Source organism: Haliotis rufescens, unplaced genomic scaffold, assembly GCF_023055435.1.
Source record: "Haliotis rufescens isolate VD_foot unplaced genomic scaffold, xgHalRufe1.0.p SCAF_6, whole genome shotgun sequence".
Taxonomy (NCBI): Eukaryota; Metazoa; Mollusca; class Gastropoda; order Lepetellida; family Haliotidae; genus Haliotis; species Haliotis rufescens.
In genome coordinates this window covers 5,989,001-6,006,795 of record NW_025964334.1, presented here as the reverse complement: position 1 = coordinate 6,006,795, position 17,795 = coordinate 5,989,001, and the positions used below count along the sequence as shown (strand labels likewise).

At 40.2% G+C, this 17,795-nt stretch overlaps 1 protein-coding gene across 7 annotated transcripts in view; it reads right to left on the bottom strand.

Moving 5' to 3' along the window:
• LOC124148803 (ankyrin repeat and sterile alpha motif domain-containing protein 1B-like) overlaps window positions 1-17,795 on the bottom strand; it is a 209,610-nt gene that overhangs the window by 11,106 nt on the left and 180,709 nt on the right. For all 7 annotated transcript variants that reach the window (XM_048386148.1, XM_048386144.1, XM_048386145.1 and 4 more), the window contains 2 exons: window positions 15,967-16,053; window positions 15,340-15,477 (listed from right to left, as the gene is read on the bottom strand). In XM_048386148.1, the coding sequence (XP_048242105.1) occupies window positions 15,340-15,477; window positions 15,967-16,053 (225 nt within the window). The remainder of the gene's footprint in view (window positions 1-15,339; window positions 15,478-15,966; window positions 16,054-17,795) is intronic.

The following is a 17,795-nucleotide window of genomic DNA, read 5'->3' as shown; positions in this document are numbered from 1 at the left end:
ATGAAATAAAAGTCATGTGGACAGACAAAAATAAGCCTGGCAATTTAATAACTGAGAGTACAAACCACAATTTTGGTTATCGCTGTGTCATAATAGCTTATTGTTGTGGTTGACAATGTACAGCCATTGAAACGACACTGTTGGCAAAAGTACGGGGCAGGGCGACACTTGATCAAATTTTTCAAATGAGGATCTCTGGTCTGAGCCAAAATACACAAATGGAATTAAAATAAAAATAAATCTATTTGTCTTTCCTCTCTGCTCTAGTTCTGATGAGAAAACTTCAAACACTTTCAAAAAACAAAAATAAAAATTGATGAACAGTGCCTAAAAAAATAATTAATGGTGTGGTTCTGATCACTTTAAATTTTATGATATGGTGGGACGGTAGACCTTGATATTTTTTTAAAATCCAGAACTCTGTTTGAGAACTACTCCGAGAATGGCTACCGGCAATGATTGAAAAGGAAGTTCTTTTCAGTAAATATCAGCTTCAACGGTGATACAGTCATCAAATCAGCTGTTTCAATCAGAGGTGGTTATTGTGATGATACAGTCATCAAATCAGCTGTTTCAATCAGAGGTGGTTATTGTCATTTGAAACCTGATTGACAAATCCAAATAAAATAATCTTAAATCATTATGGTACAATAAACCTTTGGGTTGGTCACCTTAAATAAAAGATTAATAGGGTAATAAAGCAACAGTTCAGAATCCATTACTGTAAAGAAAATAATCTAATAGAGCAAATCCTTTGGCAAAAGAAGTGAAAACAGTTTCTTGTTACTAAACACAATTACATTCTGAACCAGCTTAGCGTTCACATTTTCTTCACTAAACCAACACCCAGATCAACTTATACATAAATGTAAAATACAATAAAAATATTGACCGACACAAATGTTATTTTTATTCGACAAATGTGCGCCTCGCCATAGTTGAGGGGCAATGTGATCTCAGGTACGCCTTAATCCTAATCAACTTTACCTATATTCCGGTATACAATACCAGGCTCTGGTCACAATACAGCGGAGACACGATAGTCATAAAGGGCTGGTCCCCACATAAATGTAAGGGATTATGGGTAATACAGAATGATGTCAAAATATGATTCACCCTTAAATTTTGACAATTCTCATTCATTCAATTTGAGATGTGTGATATTTGCTGGTGATTGGGATAGGGGTGATTCAACGATAAGATATGCAGCTTTTTATTACGTCTAAAGCTCATAAGATCTAAATTTGAAATTCAATCTTTAGGTGGGATAATGAGTTCTTTGACAGCTTAATATTAACAGGTGTTCAAGATAAAGCTGTTTGGATTTTCAACCATCATAAAAAATAGTTTTATTTTCATTTTGTTTAGCTAAAACTGTTGAATAATAAAACAACCATCACAAGTTCACTTTTCTGGGCATCTGAAACTTTCTAAAATGAAAAAAAGAAAGAAAAGAAAATGACAAAAGCAGTTATAGTAACAAACACGACTGAAATATTTTTAGATAAAAAAATTAATATTTTTGTTGTAGAAGCAATATATAGAAGATTCATAAAGTTTTAATGAGGAAAAGGAACTTTTGAGGATTAGACGTAAAAAGAGGTGGAAATGGCAGTTTTATTGTGATGTGATGGCTTCTTGCTTGTTAAACAAGCTATGAAAATGCCAGTCTAAGGTCAAAACTTAACTTCACATTAACAGCTGGGGCTCTCTCGATGGCAGAGTATTTTAAGAATTTACAGAACCCAACAATCTAGCATGTATACCAAGACAAACTGTTGTTAGTGAATTATAATGTCAATTTTATATGACAGGGCCTATGATAAATGTCTCAGAATACATTGTCTTTGATGACACATATGGGTAATAAAAATGAATTATATTACATGAAGAAGTATGAATACAAATGTAAAACAATGATGGCTGAAAATGTGTATGAATTTAGAAACAGGTACTTAACGATATTTCTTATTTCTTTTTTGTGCGTGATGAAATTAGCAAAGTCAAAGTAACGGCTTACCGTACTTGACATAATAAGCGCCCAGGGCGCTCTCAAAATAAGAAATAGGGGGCTCTTATTAGAATATTATTTTGGTGAAAAAAGACAGAGTTGAAAGATAAATTTCATTGTTTATGCTGACAGCCTGAAATGTATATACGACAGATATATTTTCCCAGAATTTAATTGCCCATAATTTGGGGTGCATATAACACACGAGTGTGTATTATACGCGAATAAATAGGTCTTGTGTACATTGATCAATCGGAAGGGGTGCTAATTGGTATTGTTCACCAGCCAATATATCAGCAAATATCGCTGTGGGAGCTTATTACGTCGAATACGTAATATTTAAACAGTATGACATTTATAATGCTAACAAAGGGCTAACAATGATCGAGTTTATCAAATACATAACCATGTGTTCGTCATATTGAACAGTTTTCAGTTATCTCATGCAAGTCAGCTTCTTGTGCAAGGAAGTGAAGCGGTCGAAGATGTGTACCACTTTGTTGCTTGTTTGTTGTTTAAATCGCACTCAGCAATATTCAAGCTAAATGGCGGCAGTCTGTAAAAAATCAAGTCTGGACCAGACAATCCAGTGATTGACATCATGCGCATCGATCCACACGATTGGGATACGATGACATGCATCAACCACGTCAGTGAGCCTGACCACCCGATCCCGTTAGTCGCCTCTTTCATGGGAAAAGTGATCAGGGAAGCACGTTTCTAACGAACTCAAAGCGACCACTAATTTCTGTTCGTTATAGGGGCGGTCGGGTAGCCTAGTGGTTAAAGCGTTCGCTCGACACGCCGAAGACCCGGGTTCGATTCCCGACATGGGTACAATGTGTGAAGCCCATTTCTGGGGTCCCCCGCCGTGATATTGCTGGAATATTGCTTAAAGCGGCGTAAAAACATACTCACTCACTCACTCACTGTTCGTTATAACTGTAGTTAGTTATATGCATATATACAGCAAAGGGATGGGACCAAAAAGCAGTTTGTTATATACGTCAGTTTGTTATAAAGTTTACTGTACATGTATTATCCGCTCCCTGAAGCTCTGGACAGTAAACCCCATTTCGTCCCCTTTTATCGACCTCCATCTTCCCCAAAATGCTTAATTATACCCTAGTTAACAGATTTTTCATGTTATGTAATCTGCATAAACAGCATCAATAAATAATAACTTGGGTCCCCAAGTGGACATTTTCACACGCTGCATTCACAAGACTGATAACTGTTGACATCCCTCATACAATTGAATCATTCTTCGCTTCGTCCCACTCCTGCATGCTTCACGAGTTCCCTCACTTGTCCGAAATCAAAGATATCGTGTCCCTCAAGTCACCAGAAATGAACAAAGCCCAAAGAATGAGCACAAAATTTCGACAAATTATTTTGGCCATGCAAAAAGAATATTTTTTGTCATGTTCTTGTGGCATTATGCCGTGAAAGGCCTCACCAGCCAAATGTATTTCCCCAGTGAACAAATAGCCATATCTTGCAAAATGCTACCGACCTTGTCTCTGCTTGGCTTGTCAGGCGTACGTAATACATTTTCCTGCCACAACTTTTTGACAAGCCTGCAAGAGAGCTGTTTCTTACTGAGAGCCAGCTTTTGTTTGTTTCACGTCCCCATCCACACCATACCGGCTGATGCATCTGTCCCTCTGTACAAGTTGTCCTGCCAAGATGTCCGCATTTGTCAAAAGTCAGGCAACAGAATGGATTGTATTTCTCCCATCCGATATCTTTCAGGTCAACAGAGAGAGAAAGAAGGCTTTTCACCTTTAAAGGAGCTACGGTTTTATGGCGGTGGCATCGCAGAGGGAAAAAAATGATGAAGAAGAGTGATAAAACATCTTGGAAGTCATCAAAGAAAATTTCTGTATATGTTACATTTTCATCCACTTAGTACTTCACATGAAGGGGTTATTTCTGTCTCTTGATTCAAATTACACTTAGGTCTAATCATGAAATTTATCATAACACCGCTTTTTAGTTTAAAAAAATCAATGAAACTGGAATATCCATCTTACATCAGAATGTAACAGAGAAAAAGAGGCTTTTTGCAGCTTCCTTAATACTTTCAAGTATTAACTTAGACACATACATCTACGTTCTTTTATCTGAAAAATCTTGTTTAGAAGGATGCGCAACCGAAAAATAATAGCCATAACATTTCACCATCACAAGAATTTCATTTTCACAATAACACTACTGCCTCTTTTTCAACTTTAACATTTACTTATCGGGGGAGAGGGGAGACAGGAGAGGGGAGATTTTGGGGGTGCGGGGTGTGTCTGTGTGCAGGATCTGCCTCTGATAACTTGCAAAAATAAGAATGAAAACATCACCTGTCTGTCTACTATGACCACTCTCACCCCTGAAGGCCCCCCCCCCCCCCCCTTCCTCCAACAGTCTATAATCTATATGCAACAATTACGCCCTCCACAATCTCCCTAGCCCTGTGGTCAAAGTATCTGCTTGCCACGCCGAAATCCTGGGTTCGATTCCCAACAGGGGTACGTACAATAAGTGAAGTCCATATCTGTCCGCTCACTTTCCCACAGAACACACAGTGTAATAATCTACATACCCATTCCTCCCCACCCAGACCATCCCTTCTACTCCACCCCATCCCCATCCATCCCATCTCTTCTCACCCATCCCATCCTGTCATCTCTTTCTACCCTCACAAACCCTGGACATCCCCCCTTACCCACAAGAACACTCACAGACCCCACCCTCACCAACACATCCTCCCTCCCAAAAGACCACCCACCATCGCTTTAAGAGCAGATTCGATGCAGAAATATAGCCCGCATCTACCCTCACAAACCCTGGACAGCCCCCCTCACCCACAAGAACACTCACAGATCCCACCCTCACCAACACATCCTCCCTCCCAAAAGACCACCCACCATCGCTTTAAGAGCAGATCCGATGCAGAAAAATAGCCCGCATCTACCCTCATAAACCCTGGACAGCCCCCCTTAACCACAAGAATACTCAGACCCCACCCTCACCAACACATCCTCCCTCCCAAAAGACCACCCACCATTGCTTTAAGAGCAGATCCGATGCAGAAATATGGCCCGCATCTACCCTAAAAAAACACCTGGACATCCCCCCCTTACCCACAAGAACACTCACAGACCCCACCCTCACCAACACATCCTCCCTCCCAAAAGACCACCGGCCATCGCTTTAAGAGCAGATCCGATGCAGAAAAATAGCCCGCATCTACCCTCATAAACCCTGGACAGCCCCCCTTAACCACAAGAATACTCAGACCCCACCCTCACCAACACATCCTCCCTCCCAAAAGACCACCCACCATTGCTTTAAGAGCAGATCCGATGCAGAAATTTAGCCCGCATCTACCCTAAAAAAAACCCTGGACATCCCCCCCTAACCCACAAGAACACTCACAGACCCCACCCTCACCAACACATCCTCCCTCCCAAAAGACCACCGGCCATCCCTTTAAGAGCAGATCCGATGCAGAAAAATAGCCCGCATCTACCCTCATAAACCCTGGACAGCCCCCCTTAACCACAAGAATACTCAGACCCCACCCTCACCAACACATCCTCCCTCCCAAAAGACCACCCACCGTCGCTTTAAGTGCAGATCCGATGCAGAAAAATAGCCCGCATCTACCCTCACAAACGCTGGACATCCCCCCTTACCCACAAGAACACTCACAGACCCCACCCTCACCAACACACCCCCTACCCAAAATCTACCCAAAATATAGCCATTGTGTCCTACAGTGATCACTGGCCCAAACCAAGTGTTCTACAGCCACTGTAGACCCTCCCTGTCTCCAGCCCCAGGTGGAGAGATTTCTGGCACATTAGATACATCCACATGTATTTGTGACAACCAGCCATTCTCTGGACCAGCATCCATGAAATCAATCAGCTTCAGACCCAAACTAGAACACGACGGTCACCATGCCACCAGATTCCCAGATTTGTAAACCGACCCCTGAGCTTTTGTGACCCATATGCATGCCCCTACCACCAGATAAACCACAGCGAAGCATGAATGTTTATCTAATTCCTCAAGATGACACCCTGAACCAAAGCCTTCACACATGGAATAAAACACTTGTTGACAATTCATCCACGCTTTACTCGTCCCGTGGTGCGCGCGACCGCGAATAATTACCCATACGGTAGGTAAGACCATTCGACTCAGTCCGCAGCCTGAATTCATCATCAGAACAAAACTGGCAAATTATTCGCCAAATAAAACGCGTCTATAGCCACTGATAGAATTACTGCCTTGTTAATTTCCTCCCCTCCCATCTAAGCTCGTGCTGCAAAGATCTACCCTAAAGGGATCACCCAGGCTTCCAACAATTAGGTTCCGACTCTACAGCCTAACAATGGCTAATTTTTCAGAGATCATATTTCTCCCTTCACCCAACCTCCATGTATAGCACATCTCGGATTCTCTCTACCCCCTGAAGTAAGGGAAAATGTTTACATACAATTTTCAGGCAAATTTGTCGGTCTATTGTCAAGGTGATGTACAATACACCCCTGAAAAGCTCATGGCCTGTGGCACTTGTCCCGATTCTAGATGTTAAGTAAACTTTGTAGAAGCACAAACAGTTACGGTAATTATACGTCCATCACGGCACAAATGTCCCACCCAGAACACCTCCTGTACCATCAATCAGAACACTGGAGCATTGGTAATTTGAAACTCTACCTCTTAACTCGGTGTGAAATGTCTCCATTTTAATTTCCTTTACTTATTCCTAACTTATTTTCTATCCAAACAACAAACCCTCCCTGACACATGGGATTCTCCCCTAGTCGACCTTGTGACAAAAACGGCACGGCTAACAATGTTACGTGGATAATCAGCGAGTAATCAGCAGGACAGGTTACTCACACTTCTGTTCAGCGTTGTTTACTTCAACAACACCTGTTTTTCAACCCAGCAGTTAGCAACATGGAGATAGCATCTTCTAATCCCATCACTGACCTGCCCTCCGGGAGAGCCATCGTCCCTGCAGGCTATATGGCTATAGATAAGGTTATACGTAACAGTGTCACAACTGTGGGAAAGCGATATACATTGTTGAATACTTAACAGTCAAGCTCTATCTATCACAACAGCTTACATTTCAGTTGAAACATGTAGGTGTCAAATCACTGCCAACAATGTAAACCTAACTTTCCTTATAACGAAACCATACTTTATTTACAAGTTTTTACAACTTTTGACAATGTTGAGATTTTAAAGTTTTGAAACAAAAAGAATTCTGAACTTTTTGTTGAGTATTTTTTTCAGTTGAAAAATCACTCAAATGCTTTGAGAATCACTCCTCAATAATACCCATCAGAGAAACAAGATATTTATTTAATATTATTTCAATGAATCTCCCAGAGGCACATAAATTTGCTACAAGGTTGGTGTTGCGCTGTATTTGTTGTGTTCAACAGGGCAAAGTAACACTACCATATTCAACGTAATAAGCGCCCAGGGCGCTCTCAAAATAAGAAATAGGGGGCTCTTATTAGAATATTATTTTGGTGAAAAAAACAGAGTTGAAAGATAAATTTCGTGGTTTATGCTGACAGCCTGAAATGTTTATGTACGACAGATATATATTTCTAGAATAAAATTGCCCATAATTAAGGGTGCAAATAACACACGAGTGCGTATTGTACAAGAACACTGATCAATCGGAAGGGGTGCTACCTGGGATTGTTCACTAGCCAATATATTAGCAAATACCGCCGTGGGCGCTTATTACGTCGAATACAGTATGTCAAATCAGTTCCCTGTTGTAAATAATTAAAGACATCATCCCTTGTGCATGACATCACGGAAGATTGTGTATGATGTCATAGAAGATTGTGTATGATGTCACAGAAGATTGTGTATAATTTTGTATGATGTCACAGAAGATTGTGTATGATGTCACAGAATATTGTGTATAATTTGGTATGATGTCACAGAAGATTGTGAATGTCACAGAATATTGTGTATAATTTGGTATGATGTCACAGAAGATTGTGTATGATGCCATTAACTACACTCATGTGATCAGGATCTTTGGACACTGAACTGTGACAGATTCCTACAAACAGATCACTCCTTAGTGTTGCTTTAAAATCCTGAAAACAACATCCCAAAAGCAACTAAAGTTACTCATGCAAGTATGTTTTGGAAACATTCTGTCATTTTATCATCACCTGATCTAGCAACTGGCTATAAGTAAAATTATTATTTATTTTTTCTGTTTTATTAACATTTCTATACATATAAAGAATTAAAACAATCTTTACATGACTAAACATTCCCTCAGATTTTATCCCCTGTTTCAAGCTATACATAGGTAACACTCAAAAGGTTAAAACAGATATCAAAGATTATCTTCCTCAGCTCAAATCAGTGTGAAACAGATTCCGTTTTGTAACCAGTGACATCTGACCAATGACATTTTCTTAATTGTTGTTTCAAAATTACAGGCCCTTCATCACACGCCAGAAAAAACACTTCAAAGCTTTCTTCAGACTCCGACTATAGGCATTCCAAAACAATGCTGCAACAAAGCAGACACACAGTGTGCCTGCTTTTTTTTGCAAATGAAGCATATATCACATCAATCTTTGCCAGGGATATGACACCAAACTGCTGGTAAACGACTCCAAATGTCCGCATCAGCTCTATAATGATGGCCCATTAGGCCAGAATTGCCAACTTGTTTCTAATTGGGACCGGACAGATGCTGTGACCAACAAAGGAGGCGGGGTGTAACCATCTGTCCTCGTAAGTTTGTGTCGGCCCACGAGTATTGTGGCAATGACATCGTTGTCTCGACTCATCCTCCACCGAGGGCAAGTCACGGGCGATAGGTCCACCAGAAAGGGTTATTGTGGCCCTCCAAGCTCCCATCATCAAAGGGGAACTACTTCTTTCTCTGGACAAAAGAGTCCACCTCAAGATGTATAATTTGTTGTCCGGGACAAGAGGCCGATCTTATAAAGCCCTGGTACAATGCACTCCAACTACTTGAAACTTGTAATTTTGACTTGAAACAAATTGTGGCTGTCCTGATGCCATTACTACAATGTGTTAATAAGCAATAATGCTGTAATTTGCACGAGGCCAATTATTTGTAAGTTTGCCTTGGAGGAAGGGCAATCTCCTAAACTTTTAGTTGTCTGTAATTACATCCTTGTAACGATTTGACCCCAGATGATGTAAGTGACACTGAGCTAATTTGTGCAGATGACAAAATACTACTTCCACCTGTGTGTTTGTTAACGATATAATCTTACTGTCTCACCTGGCTTTCACCTGGGAATCGCTACGGATACAGTTTTCAGTAACTGTTTTAATGTTTGTGTTGAAAAGACAGGTCACTTCATTGAATAAACAGAGAACAGGATTAACCAAATACTAAGCCCGAAGAAATCCCCTTGAAGAAGTGTCTGATTTCGTGTGTGTTGTTAAGTATTTACCACATGAGGAAATACAATTATAAGATGGATATCAGGTACCGAAAGTAGATTTTGAAAGAAACAGTTGCTTAACTGATGAAATGCAAGTGCACCACCATCAGTGATAGGTTCACATGGCTACAGACAGCTTCCTATCATCACCTTATATTGATTTTTAACAGCAACTTGACCAGTCATACACTTACTCAAGGACCTGTGAAGATCTGGGGTAGAATTGATACATAGCAACCCATGCTTGTCGTAAGAGGCGACTAACGGGATCAGGTGATCAGGCTCTCTGACTTGGTTGATGCATGTCATCGTATCCCAATTGCGTAGATCAATGCTCATTGCATAGATCACTGGATTGTCTTGTCCAGACTCAATTATTTACAGACCGCCATCATATAGCTGGGATATTGCTGAGTCGGCATTAAACAACAAACAAATACACTCAAAAGTAACTATGATCATATTAATTCATTGACAACTGAAATATTTAAGATAATATGGATGTTATGAAGGTGTTTGGAACAAATCATTTGCCAAGACAACTAATGCCAAACTTATATATTTGTGTTTCATAAAATGCTTATAAAGCTTCCCTAACCAGGTACATGAGTGAGTGAGTGAGTTGGGTCTAACGTCACTGTTAACAGTATTCCAGTTATATCGCGGCGTGTCAGCTTAATGTGGGAGGAAAGCCTGAAGTAATGCAGGTCTCAGGTGCTTACCACTTTGGTGAAACCGAGGAGCACGGGTATGGTGCTGACAAACCTAGAAACATAATCAGGGTGAATCGGGGTTCAACCCAAATTCTTTGATTTCTGGTGTGCCCAACTCTGCACAGCACACTGCGGCATTTTAGAAGACTGGTCCCCGTGACCCCTTCATCTGTGTGAAGATGACACACACAGGTATCTGTCCCATGTTCAATGCCTATAAGCTACCATGACAACATGTTGATATTTGACAATAATTTCATAGTGATATACATACATCTTGACACTGACATCAATTCTTTCAGACCAGGATTTTCTTTACATCATAAGAAGTCCTATCTTACTCATATTCCTATCTTGCTCTCACCAAAATGTGATCACAATCCTATTACAAAAATCATATTTGTTTTTAAATTTCCTTTAACCTCATTAATCTGGCAAATAACATTATGGCAGTGAATGCAATGTTAAAATTTTATGTTAAAATACCTCTGAATTTAGGAAAATAAGAGTTTTAAAAAAATCCCAATTTTGAACAAAATAACAAATTTTCCGAATTTGCCAGGCAAGGGCACTTAGCTTGGAATCCTAGGTAAATCTCTTCAGACTGTCTATTGATCACTACTTCACCAACGACTACAGTTAACTACAAGAAAACAAGTAAACACCTTTTTCATGTTAAATTGTTTCATAGGCATTTCGTGACAGAGGACAAAGTAGACACAATTTATATATAACAACTTCTTTATTTTATATACTGTAATGGTCCTAATACCGTTGTCAAGCAAGTAATTTCATGTTAGTTGGTTCATAACGGAGGACTACAAGCTTATTGTCAACACAATGCTCAGACCAGGCCGAAGTTACATAATTTGATTTATAATAAATGCTTATAACTTTTGTCATTTCCTTCAAAAAGAAATATCTGAGGAGCTGACAGAGTGTAGCTACTTCAGAGAGCTTGTTAATCACCAACCTACAATTAATGACATCAACACCCAGAGTGTACATGTGTCACCTGCCAGTCAAAGGGACATAACTCCTGTCTTGCCATCACAGGTGTGAGTATATGACAGATTGATTAATGAAGAACCCACTCACATCAAGGGTTCAAATCCATTTCCATGTCAAACAGGACAGCAGATTTAATCACCAATATATCAAATAGTTACTAACAAATTTTAAAATCATATTAGCAGCGATAGAAACAAACAGTTTTTGTCCAATTGTCCTTAAAATGATAACATATAGCAAAACCCTTAAAAAGGGCACATTTCTATTTGTCCTTAGGATACCTTAACTATTGGACGCTTTGGCAAGGACTATAGGACAAGTGCCAATTTCTGTATTAGTTGATATGAAGTGTTAATTATATATTATATTTACCATTATTTGTTAGATTAAAGTGATTTGATTTGAATTGATTTGATTTGTTTTTGTTTAATGCCGCACTCAGCAATATTCAAGTTATATGACAGCGTTCTGTAAGTAATCAAGTCCGGACCAGACAATCCAGTGATTAGCATCATGAGCTTTGATCTACATAATTGGGATATGATGACATCAACCAAGTCAGTGATCCTAACACCCGATCCCGTTAGTCGCCTCTTAAACAAATGAAGACTTAATCTTGTATTCTATTTACTTCAATACAGGTGTATTTCACTTGAAAAGGTGAAACAATCTATGCATAGATCAAATGAATAAATGATGCATAAAAAAGGACCCAAAACAAGAAAACACTAAAAAACATTCACGTTAAAAACAAAAGAAATGTAAGTGCAAAGCAGTTTCAAGCAGTACTTAATCACTGGCTACAGAACGGCAGATTAAAAACAAGGCAAATGTTCAGCATGGCCGTAACGCTTTCCATCACCAAGAGAATCAAGTACAGAAAGACAAAGAAAAACAAGAAATGTTTGAAACACATCCTACAAAGGCGTCAATGCATAAACCATCTCACGACCTCGGCACGGGAAAATTATACGCAAGCTACGACCATGAGACAAAGTATATTCATCAGTGGCAAATTGGGGCTTCTGTCCTTCCATTATTAAGACATACATCTTTGATGAAAGAAAAAGCAGGGCTTGACTCTCTTAGCTGATATCTGTCATTTTGTCACCAAGATATACTCGTACCTTGCACAAACACATTACAGAGGCGAAAAAGAAACTATTTTTCTTTTCAAATTCTTCTGGAAATTGTACTTCTATCATGCTGCAATTTCTTTTGGAACCTAAGTGTTCATTGCTGTGACAAACAATATTCTAACCCAAAATAACATACCCCAATTCATTGACATGGTTAAATTCCACTTTAAACAATATTCAGTAATATTACAGTGTCGGCGTGATGTGGGAGACAAGTGCTAAGTGATGCAGGTCTCACACATTTACCACTGAAGTGAATCCACATGCTGGTGCTGACAAAACTAGAAGAAGGATCAGGGCGATTCTCGGATTCAAACACATGGCACGCCTAAAGGACAAAACTCTGCACAGCAAATTATGGTGCTTTAGACAACTGGGCTATCCGTGCCCCCTCTTTGCCATGTGACACAGACTTGGGTGTGCCCGCACACACTTTCCCAAGCTCCACACAGTGTACCCCTCTTTATAAACAAGCCCTTGTGTGCACACACACTTTCCCAAGCTCCACACAGTGTCCCTCTCTGTATAAATAAGCCCTTGTGTGCACACACACTTTCCCAAGCTCCACACAGTGTGCCTCTCTGTATAAACAAACCCTTGTGTGCACACACACTTTCCCAAGCTCCACACAGTGTGCCTCTCTGTATAAACAAACCCTTGTGTGTACACACACTTTCCCAAGCTCCACACAGTGTCCCTCTCTGTATAAACAAACCCTTGTGTGTACACACACTTTCCCAAGCTCCACACAGTGTGCCTCTCTGTATAAACAAACCCTTGTGTGCACACACACTTTCCCAAGCTCCACACAGTGTGCCTCTCTGTATAAACAAGCCCTTGTGTGTACACACACTTTCCCAAGCTCCACACAGTGTCCCTCTCTGTATAAACAAGCCCTTGTGTGCACACACACTTTCCCAAGCTCCACACAGTGTGCCTCTCTGTATAAACAAACCCTTGTGTGCACACACACTTTCCCAAGCTCCACACAGTGTGCCTCTCTGTATAAACAAGCCCTTGTGTGCACACACACTTTCCCAAGCTCCACACAGTGTGCCTCTCTGTATAAACAAGCCCTTGTGTGCACACACACTTTCCCAAGCTCCACACAGTGTGCCTCTCTGTATAAACAAGCCCTTGTGTGCACACACACTTTCCCAAGCTCCACACAGTGTGCCTCTCTGTATAAACAAGCCCTTGTGTGTACACACACTTTCCCAAACTCCACACAGTGTGCCTCTCTGTATAAACAAACCCTTCTCTAGTTCTCTGTGTGCTAAGTATTTCTGATAAATATTCCTGAACACTTTCATCATATCAACAAATGAATGAAATAAACGATATGGATGTGATGTCACTTGGTACTAATTCAATATGTTGTCACTGATGGAATTATCAAGATGCAGGAATGACCAAATGCGCAACCGACCCGTGAAGATGTAGAATAGAATAGGTCTTCAGCAACCCATGCTTGCCGTAAAAGGCGACTATACCCGGGATCGGGTTGTCAGACTCGCTGACTTGGTTGATGCTTGTCATCATATTCCACTTGTGTGGATTGATGCTCATGATGTCAATCACTGGATTGTCTGGTCCAGACTCGATTATTTACAGACCGCCGTCACATAGCTGGAATATTGCTGAGTGCAGCGTTAAACAAAAAACAAAAAACAAATAAACAAATGCGCAACAAAAGTGGAACCATACAGACAAGTACCGCCACATGAAAACTGATCATCAATGCATACGAATGTTCGTGGACAAACAGAGTTCTGATGACCTCGACCTTGATCGTGGACACAGACGGTACTACCTACAACGTCTCAGTCTCACAGATGGTACTGCCGACAATGTCTAGACTACGACTGAGTCAAGACCATGGGACTTTTTCCCTCTTCAAAGATGGCTGTGCCATCAATCTGTCAATAAATGTCAAATGACAAAACCATTTCTGTTCATAAAACACATTCTACTCAGGGGCTTTTCTAAACCTGTTCAGAGGTCGACATTAGGCTGTAGCAAATGACATTAAATTCCGAAATTGGTATAAAAAATGTCCCAATTCATGTTAATATACAAAACTAATTTTAGGGCTTCGTACGGGTAAACCGTATCTCACTGATAACAGGAGATAACATTGCTTAGTTTAATACGATTGCATTGAATTCTATCTCAAAATAAAATAACTATGAATTTACGAAGTTTATTAAAATCCCAATTTTGAACAAACTATTTTTTTCTCACCAATTTCCCTTCCGGTGGCAGTTAGTTTTGAATCATGGGTAAATCCCTGCTACTACCTACGATATGTCTACCCACGATGTCTACCCACGATGTCTACCTACGATGTCCATCTACAATGTCCAGATACGATGTCTAGCTAACAGACAACAGAGCACAGTCCTTCTTCAAAGAAGTTTAGTCAGTGTCACTAAAAACCTCTGAGAGTCCTTGGAAGGCAAATTGGAAAAACATGTGATGCTTTTCAATGCTTATATTTTAGAGGTATTTTAACACTAATATAACATTGTATTCAATGTGATAATGTAAAATTAAGTTTAAAACTGTTTCTTCTTCATTGGTCCTGTTATCAGTGAAACACATGACACCTCAACCCACCCATCACATAAGTAAAAACTATATTAAAATGAATTGGGAAAGTTTTTATTTCCATTTAGGATTAATTGTGAACATTTGCTGAAACCGTTAGACCAGATATATACTCACTGCAAAAAGAAACGCAACTGCCATACATCGTGGTTATATATGAAGACATACTCATATTCAAGATGCAAAAACGAACATACTGGTTCCCATAAGGGGAATTGAACCAGTGTGTTCTAGCATGACAAAACCATGCTTTAACCACGAGGCTACCTCACAGACCACTCTACAATGAGTCAGGAGATATCGGGCCTACAAAAAGTGCTCGATTTCCGTGTGATCCTGGCAATAACGTTGTGTGAGAATGTTGTTCTTACCCTGCTCCGCACACTGAAGACATGGCAGTAGTGCTTCTGGGTCTCGCGGTCCTTCGTGATGTATGCAAAGAAGTTCAGATGCTCTGAGTCCTGACATGCGCAGAAGATGTTGGCGATTTCATGATCACAGATAACTTTCTGCAAAAACATCATCAGGAAAAGTGTTAGGTAAGTACGAGTATAAAGATAAAAGTGGTGTATTTCTGACTGATCTTACAGTGTGAGTGAGTGAGTTGGGTTTAACGCTGCTTTTAACAGTATTCCAGTTATATCACGGCATGTCAGCTTAATGTGGGAGGAAAGCCTGAAGTGATGCAGGTCTCAGACCTTTACCACTTTGGTGAAACCCACGAGCACAGGTATGGTGCTGACAAACCTAGAAACATGATTGGGGCGAACCTGGATTTCTAACCCAGTGCAACAGTGTAACTGAAGCAGACTGATAGTTGTGAAGATTATTATTTTCAGATAAATATATTTTTGAACACTGATTACAAATAAGTATGAATCTTCACAACATTTTGAGAGTATACATGCAACGAGACTAAGACGAGCAAACACTTTAACCACTGGGCTACCCGACCGCCTCTCATCCTGGATGATGTTGGCAAGGAATGACATACTAACCTTGGATTTGGCATCAATGAACTTGACACCACGGTACGATATGGAAAGCATTATAGTTGGAATTTTGGCAATGACATCAGTGGATTTCTGGAAGAAAAATAAATGAATATAACAGCAGTGTAATCTACATTCAACTTCCTGAAAAGGGAATTATGAACATTGACGTGGCAAGCCACATTGCTGAGAGCTGGCAGTGGTAGAAACGAACATTTTTAGTCCACTAATGACAATACATGTACCAAACCCTTAAAAATGGTACATTTCTACTAGTCCTCATGATACCGTAACTATTTAAGGATAAGTCATATGGATGAACAATTTCTTTATCAAAATTAGGAGTGATGTTTCGGTGTAGGTTCTAACACTGTTATCAAGCAAGTGACGGTGTTATGGTGTTAGAACCTACACCGAAACATCGCTCCTAACTGTAAAAAAGGATCTGTTCATCCGTATATCTTATCCTTACTAAGTACTCCAACTTCTAAATGCCTCTCAAAGAAGTTACCTTAACTATTGGTCAGTTTGGCAAGGACTACAGGACTAGTGCCAACTTCTAACGCTGGTTGGGACGAGGCATGATGTAACAAATCGATGTGTATCATACAGAAAGATGGACCCAAACTGAGGATGACAGTTTAATGAGTGAGTGAATGAGTGAATGAGTGAATGAGTGAGCTGGGTTTAACGCCGCTCTTAACAGTATTCCAGTTATATCACGGCGTGCCAGCTTAATGTGGAAGGAAAGCCTGAAGTGATGCAGGTCTTAGACGTTTACCACTTCGGTGAAACCCACGAGCACGGGTATGGTGCTGACAAACCTAGAAACATAATCGGGGCGAACCGGGATTCCAACCAACGATCATAGGTTTCTGGCGTGCCCAAAGGACGCAACTCTGCACAGCGAATCGCGGCGCCTTAGACGACTGGGCCTCTAGTTCCCCGACAGTTCAATGAAAACAAAAACAGTTATGGTCCTGTCAACAAACAATGAAAACCTGGAAACTGCTGTCATGCAGTGAAAGTGAGCATAGCCACAACACTGGCCACACTATCAATCATAGAGTAATCAGAACATCATATCCATATGACGACCTCACACTTGATAGCCATGTTAAAATTTGATGTATAGTGATGCATCAATGTATGGGTGAATCATCCCGCCCCAAGATGTCAGTGTTGGGTAATCTCATTAATATCCGATCTTGAACTCCGATACAATACCTCTCTCCGTTCAGAACTCTTACCAACCTTTGCCCATCCAATCTAAATGGAGGCTGCATGGGTCTTCAGCCAATCAGATGTCAGCTTTCAAAACAGTTCGGCCTAATTAGTTTGGAAATGTCGAGAACACATACATACCCCCAATAACCCTTTTGGATCAGCATTACAAATTGGCACTAGTCCTGTAGCCCTTGCCAAACTGCCCAATAGTTAAGGTATCATAAGGACAAGTAGAAATTTGCCATTTCAAGGGGTTTGTTTAATTATGTTATCATTATGAGGATTGGGGGCTAAAAATGTTAGTTTCTACTGCTGTAGATGCCTTGATTCTGAGAAAGGACAGGGTGTACACAATGTTGACAACAAACAGTGAGGTCTCAATTATATTCCATTTGGAACTGCCCTTCATGTTTGTTTTTTAGATACAGAAATTAGATGTATTCTTAGATCACCAGTACCAGAGTATATTAGCCGTGACTCACAATGGAGGACGTCTGCTCCGATTGTCACACAGAGAGGTATCGTGTTAGAGTAACAGATTGGATATTAATGTGATTGGAAGACTGGCACTTTTCAACATAACTGCAGGATTCTCCAATATGAAATAT